Raw genomic sequence first — 8,000 nt, 5'->3', positions numbered from 1 at the left:
ATCATCATCATCATCATCATCATTATCATCATCAACATCATCATCATCATCATCATTATTATCATCATCATCATTATCATCATCATCATCATTCATTATCATCATCATTCATCATCATCATCATTCATCATCATCATCATTCATTATCATTCTATGATCATCTCTATCTATCCCCCTTATACCATACATATTGTATGACAATCGCAGCCCTTTCTTCGTCGACGAGGCAAATCATAATGCTTGTCATAAAATGGAGGCTTGAAATATGTTTATTGGAGAGGCAATTTTAACTTCTTAATAGGTATTGCTTGTATATATATCCAGGGTAGCTCTATACTATTCCATAATATCCAGGGAAACTCTATACGATTCCATAATTTTCCCTTATTAAAAATATTGCAATATTGTTTGGGCTATCAACGCGGCAGCACCATATAAATTAGACCCAATATAATTTCTAATTCCCATTACCTAGCACCATCTGCATCTTTATTTAAGAAATTTTCCTTACTTGATACAGGTTACAAAGAGGTTGTTACCCACTCATTTTCAGATCTCCTTCAAATTAAGTTCATAACCACAATACTCGTTCTTACAGTAAAATTTATTCATGGCCAAGTCTAGCCATGTAGATCCCATGGATTGAAATATGATACCCTAATCAATACCTAATTCACAATTCATATCTTCCTTTATACAACGATATAAAAAAAGGTCTAGTAAATGATTATTAGTTTTCACAGTTGATGTCAATGTATTACGTTTGCCATAAAATACCCCCATACTCCATAGTTCAATTCGTGTCTTTGTGCTTTCTTTTTATTTTCTGTTTCCTTCGTTGAATTTATTACTGATATGAGCTTGTTATGCTCATTCTGCGGGCTTCTTCAGACTAGCGCTGACTCGCCGTAGATGGGGTACGGCGAGTCAGCGCTTGTCTGAAGAAGCCTGCAGAACGAGGAGGCGAAAGCTCACAAGGTTAAAATAAAATTTGATTGTGGAAAGGTGAAAATTTGTTCTATTTGATTTCTACCTATAAGAATAATCTCTTTACGGAGCATTTTAGGTATTTTATAACCTTTGTGGAAACCCAGGCAATTGAATTTGTAGCAATTAACTCACATTCGATGTTTCTTTGTACACTGTGAAAACTGTGGTGTTAAAACTGACACCAATTGGTGTTGATAGAGGACCACGCCCTGAGGTGTTAAAATTACACCCCAGAGATTGAACATAACACAAAAGAGTGTAAATGTAACAACCAAAGGTGCTGTAATAACATCTATATGTGTTAAACTGACACTGTCAATTTAACACCGGTGTAAAATAACTAGTGTGGTCCTGTAAGTAAAATGGCACCGGTTAACACTACAGTTTTTACTGAGTATTTTTAACTTATTTGCGAAATGAAGATTGAATCGTTTTGTTTTCAGTTGTTTTTCTCTACGTGTTTGATGTTTGCAATGTAATGCAATCATTAATTTACGGGCCCGAATTCGGTCGTCGCACGATTTCTTTTCATTTCTTCCATTAACACATTTTTTTTTTTTTTTATGTTTCGACGTCACCTCGGTGCGCTATATTCACTAACATTTTCAACTATTTGCAACATTTTGTGATATTCTTGCATCATATTCTCGTGAACGCCGGTAATATTCATTATCTTGGTAAGCTACATCTGGTGTTTTGAACCTCCAAGTAGCGTAATTCTACAAGAAATGTCGAATAAAACCGCCACCAAGAAGAGCAGAAGAAGAGATCTTACGAAGACACGAAACCGAGCCGATAACATAGCCGGTGACTCTGGTGAAGAAAATAGCGACGATGGTGGACATGATAACACAATTTCAGCTGGTCACTCAACTGTAGCGGATGAATCCAGGGGCCAGCTTCTTGATAGCACACTGAAGAAAGCTATTGAAAAACAGATTGCCCATTCACTACGTTCATCGAGCCTGATCAAACGCCTAGCAGATGATGTATATGACGTTATAGCTGCAAAGTTGGAAGAACAAGTTGTGGATAAGGTGTACAAAGCTGTCAACCTGGACTTGAAGAAGTACATGGATGAAGTCGAAACTATGAAAAAGAAAATGTCTGAAATGAAGAAGGAAACGAAAATGCTTCAAGACGAGAATGAAGAGGCAGAACAATACAGCAGAAGAAACTGTCTACGACTTTATGGCATTCCTGAAGGACCAGAAGAAAAGACTGACGAGCTCATCCTGGATGTTTTTAACAGCAAACTTGCAGGGACCTGGGAAGCGGGGGTGCTGGGGGTGCTGAAGCACCCCCAGAAATTTTCCTGGGGGTGCTGCGTGTATTATTTTCCATAGGCAGCACCCCCACGAAATCAGGTTCCCCCTGTATATTTTTTAATATGTTAAATTGTACATAATTATCACATCCAAAAAATCGCAAATCATTTACATAGTCTTTCACATATTCCAATAACATCGCTCATATCATGCATATAATGCGACTCAATCAAGCTCGGCACCCCGATAAGTTTACACCAAAGGTTTACACACTACTCGATAGCAGGAAGAGTCACATGGGTGTGGCTGGACTTGAAACTTCCCGGTTTTATGTCGAATTCAGTGTTTGCGCACCCGAAAGCCCGTGTTTTGTATAAACAATTACAAGTCAGACAATAGAAATCAAATTTCACTTTTCCTTTTCACCCTGGTCCCATGGTACTGGGAAGCGGGGTTGCAGGGGGGGGGGGGGGGGGCTGGGGTGAAGCATCCCCCAAATTTGGTGGTGATGCATGTCATTTTCCATAGGCAGCACCTGGAAACCTAGTGGTAGGTATGATAAATGATTAATTTAATGAAAATGAACGTTTTGTAGACCCCCCCTTCAGAATTTTCCGACACAGTACTTAAAATTGTGTTTAGATTCACCCTTTTCAGATCGGAATATCAAATATTTTCTGCTCGCGCTTCGCGCTTGCATTATTGATTTAGAATGCCCAGACACTAGGTCTATCTCTAAACACGCACAAGCATGTTTATTCATATACGCAGCTTTTGGGGGTACTCCAGGCTGAAAAATATTTATATGAAATACATTTTATCAAAATGAATAAATTTTATGCAAATCTGATAACAAATAGTTCAGTTATTTTTTTTTATTCTAAATTTCAGCAATATTTTATGAAAATGGTGATATGCATGTCGTCATGAATATTTAAAAGGTGGGTTGACATGGGCGGAAATCTGTCCCCAAATGTAGGGGGGCCCGGGCCCGGAGAATTTGACAAGCAAAAAACACAAAAGGTTATCACCCTAAATGTTAGGTCATTTTAACCCTAACAAAATTTGACAAGACCCCCCCTAAAAAAGGTTTTCACCCGAAATGTAAGGTCATTTAGTCAAAAATACAGGTATTGTTTCGATTGTGAAGTGATGTATTTTTCTCCATAATGAAAGACCCAAAATAGGAGGGGGACATTTGATATTGTGTCCCCCTGTGCCCTCTGGGATTTCAAACCAGGTTTGAAGATGTCACATTCCCACTATCCTGTTTCTTGTGTTATTACATAGAATCAACATTATTTCATTTTTTTTCAAACCAGTCTGAATGATATGTCTCCCTTATAATGAAGTTGCAGCAAAGAAAATCTAATTGACTAAATCAGTTGTCAATCAACTGTTTTTTGGTTCTTGAAGGGAAAATATTGAATAAACCTAATTCTATATAATGAAATACATAAGGACAAGTGGGGATATGACATCACCAGTTTGCTCATTGGATATTAATGAAGACATGCTTAAAACTGTTTCACCAGAATAATGCTAATCTTTAGAATACAATAACTTTGATTTCCTTGTCGGATTTTGATAAAATCTTTATTCTTATCAATTCATCAATTGTATATAGTTATATACCTATTCTGTTCATGATTAGAAAAGTGCTTTAAGATGTCCTGTTTTTAGTTTTGAAATCTCATTTTATTTCCGCTCGCACTTCGCGCTCGCATCAATTGTATAGTTATATACCTGTCCTCTTCATGATTAGAAAAGTGCTTTAATAGAATGTCTTGTTTTTTTATCTGAAATCTCAATTTTGTTTCCGCTCGCACTCGCATCAATTTTATAGTTACTTACCTATTCTCTTCATGATTAGAAAAGTGCTTAGAACTTATTTTGGTCTAAAATCTCAATTTCGTTTCCATCAATTGTATAGTTATATTCCTATCCTCTTAATGATTAGGAAAGTGCTTAGAATGTCTCTTTTTTGGTCTGAAATCTCAATTTTGTTTCCGCTCGCGCTTCGCACCAATTGTATAGTTCTATACCTATCCTGTTCATGATTAGAAACGTGCTTAAGATGTCCCTTTTATAGGTCTGAAATCTCATTTTTATTTCTGCTCGCGCTTCGCGCTCGCATCAGTTGAATAGTCATATACCTATTCTCTTCATAATTAGAAAAGTGCTTAGAATGTCTCGGGGGTTTTTTGGTCTGAAATCTCAATTTTGTTCCCACTTGTGCTTCGCAATCGCATCAAATGTATAGTTATATATCTATCCTGATCATGATTACAAAAAGTGTTTAAAATGTCCAGTATTTAGGTCGGAATGTCAAAATTTTCAGCTCGCGCTTCGCGCTCGCATTATTTCATTGTTGATGGGTAACTGCAAACAGTCCTTGTAACACGTCCCTTTCGATCAGGCCAGAGCGTATATGAAAAATATCTGCTCGCGCTGATCACGTTCGCAGTTATTATTTGTTACAAACGCATCTTGTTCAGGACCACAAACATTTCTCAAAATGTTCAATTTTCAGGACAAAACACCTAATATCCCCCCCACAAAAAAAAAACCTCGCGCCTCGCGCTCGAGTTCTCTTATTATATATCTATGTTCTTTTATAAGAAGAAAGATAAGAAATAACTGTTATTGTCATATACATATATATAGTATTCAACCTAGTCAATCTATCTATATATATATATATATATATATTTATATGTGTGTGTGTGTGTGTGTAATTATGGAAAACTCAATGGTGTCCCCCCCCCCCACCGTTGAGGAGAGATTTCAGCACCCCCACTGAAAAAATCGTTCCCAGGTCCCTGCAAACTTGGTCTTACAGTTCCACCAGATGCGATTGATCGCAGTCATCGCATCTCTCCACGTCCGAGGCAAGGTGATGAACAGAGACACGAATCGTCATCATACGCAACTGCTTCAAGGAGGACTCAGCCGAGACCGATAATAGTGAAGTTTAGCAGGTACAACATCCGGAATGACGTCTACAAGGCGAGAACGAAATTGAAAAATGCCAACGGACCGAAAATATGGCTAAAGGAGGATCTCACAGCCAGGCGAGCCAACCTCTTTTGGGAACTTGTCAATAGCAAGAAGTCTAAGTCTTGTTGGACCCAAGATGGAATCATCTTTGCTATCAGATCAAGGGATTCAAAGAAAATCAGGATCAGATCAAGACTCGACTTTGAGAACTTGTAAGAAAACTCAGTTTACACGTTTTTATATATTTTTTATTTATTGCTTATCTTTATTTTATGTCTTCTATTAATTCTGCAAACTTTCATACACGTGCAGCCACCAGGAATATGAAGTATCCATGTCTAACCTGTTCGAAAGAAGTTAGATCGAATCAAAATGCTTTATTGTGCATATCTTGCAAAAGATGGGCCCATCTTGATTGTTCTATGGCAACTCGTGAAATCTTTCTGTCTAATTCAAATTGGATATGTATCCCTTGTATATTTGATGAACTACCTAAAGACATAAATATTGATAATGATAATGCCGTTGAACACACTAGATTGCCAAACCAAGCCGAACTTCCATTACCTAATTATCATTCTCCCGATGACATTTTCATGAAAGTCAAGTCATTGTCCGGTATCAATATTGCCCACCTTAATATATGTTCATTATTGAAAAACATTGATGAAGTTCGTAATATCTTATCTAGGCAAAATATTCAATTATTATGTCTCTGTGAAACAAGATTAGACTCATCTGTATTTAATAGTGAGATCGATGTTCAAGGTTATAGAGTTGTTAGAACGGATAGAAACCGAAACGGAGGTGGGATTTTGATCTACATTAAAGAAAATATTTTGTTTAATATCAAACGTGACCTTATTGTTGATGGTTTAGAATTGATATGCGTTGAAATATGCATTGATAAGCAAAAACCTTTTATCGTTGTGTATTGGTACAGACCACCAAACTCTCAAAGTGCTGTTTTTGATTTGTTTGAGAAGATACTTGAATCTATTGAATCTTTGTCTAAAGATGTCATCCTTTTAGGAGATCTGAATTGTGACATTGCTAAGGAGCCACCCACTTGCCAAACAAAACGATTGTTGAACTTAGTAGAAGAATACAATTTAAAACAATGTGTTGATAAGCCAACGAGGATAACACAGACATCTGCAACACTTATTGATGTCATATATTCCTCAAATCATAACAAAATTACTTTTTGTGATGTCATTCCACTAGGCATGAGCGATCACTATATGGTGATCTGCTCATTAGGAAAGCACAAATCCCCATCTGTGTGTCATAAATATGTGTATTCAAGGAATCTAAAGAAAATGAATATAAGCGATTTTAAGAACGATTTAAGCGATGTATGTTGGCAAGATGTTCTTTCTGAAACAGACGCTAATATTGCCTATGAAGTTTGGTCCAGTAAATTTTGTTCAGTTTTGAATAAACACGCACCTCTTAGGAAAAAAAGAGTGCGACAAAAAGAAACTCCATGGATAAATAGTGACATATTGACCAAGATAAAGGAAAGGAATGAAATAAAAAACCGTGCTAAATCTTCGAAATCTGACAGTGACTGGATATTATACAGAAAACTTAGAAATACTGTCACAGATATGATACGAAAGGCAAAAAAGCAATATATTTCAGAGATAATCTTGATCAACAATTAAAGGGAATTGTTCTGCTATGTGGAAATCTTTACGATGTATGCTTCCTAATAAAAAACACAAGAAGTTAATTCAGAAACTGTCTTTTAATGGTAAAGATATTTTGGGATTTAAGGAAATTGCCACACGCTTAAATGATCACTTCGTTGACCTGGCAGCTAAACGCAAAGAAAGGTTTACCTTCGAAGACAATATGGATCAATACTTAAACAAAGCATCAACCACTTTCAGTTTTAAGCCGATCTCAAGTCGAGATGTTAAAAAACACATCAATGAAATTGCAAGTAATAAGGCCACTGGCCTGGATCAAATTCCAGCACATGTAATTAAAGAAGGTATTGACTACATCATTACGCCATTGACACATATTGTCAATACTTCTCTGTCCACAGGGAGGATTCCTGATGCATGGAAAAGGGCTCGTGTAACGCCAATCTTCAAAAGTGGTGACAATACTAATCCGTCAAACTATAGACCAATCTCAGTACTCCCGGTTTTGTCTAAAGTCTTAGAAAAGATTGTGTTTAATCAAGTGTATAACTACCTGTCAAACAATAGTTTGCTTGATCCATGCCAGCATGGTTTTCGTCCAGGCCACTCAACAACCACTGCCTTGTTAAATATTACTGATGATTTTGCTAACAAAATTGATCAAGGTTACGTTATTGGTATGGTCACTATAGACTTGGAGAAGGCATTTGATTTAATATCGTCTGAATTACTGTTAAAGAAATTATTTTACTTTGGATTTGATCAGTGAAAGCGGAGTGCCTCAGGGGAGTATCCTAGGCCCCCTCCTCTTTATAATCACTCTAAATGATTTGGTCAGATCTGTAGAACAATGCTCCCTCTCTTTATATGCAGACGACACATGCATTTACTTTGCATCTAAAGAGCCCAGAAATTTAGAAATGACTATTAATAGAGATTTGAAGTTAATTTCTAAATGGTTTTCTAATAATGAACTATTAATTAACATCGATAAGTGTCAATTCATGTTATTAGGATCTAAAGCAAAACTCCGTCTATTTGATAATATAAAAATACAAATGCAAAATTACGAATTGCAAAGGGT

At 36.5% G+C, this 8,000-nt stretch overlaps 1 protein-coding gene across 1 annotated transcript; it reads left to right on the top strand.

Moving 5' to 3' along the window:
- Positions 1-1,561: 1,561 nt before the first annotated feature.
- On the top strand, positions 1,562-7,674 carry LOC121429175. The gene is made up of 3 exons (XM_041626110.1): positions 1,562-2,246; positions 5,088-5,470; positions 7,318-7,674. Exons 1-3 carry the CDS (start codon positions 1,719-1,721, stop codon positions 7,328-7,330), a joined length of 924 nt encoding a protein of 307 aa, XP_041482044.1. The 5' UTR covers positions 1,562-1,718; the 3' UTR covers positions 7,331-7,674.
- Positions 7,675-8,000: the final 326 nt, after the last annotated feature.

Source organism: Lytechinus variegatus, chromosome 15, assembly GCF_018143015.1.
Source record: "Lytechinus variegatus isolate NC3 chromosome 15, Lvar_3.0, whole genome shotgun sequence".
Lineage (NCBI taxonomy): Eukaryota > Metazoa > Echinodermata > Echinoidea > Temnopleuroida > Toxopneustidae > Lytechinus > Lytechinus variegatus.
The sequence above is the reverse complement of the archived record's forward strand: the minus strand, read 5'-3'. Positions and strand labels throughout refer to the sequence as shown.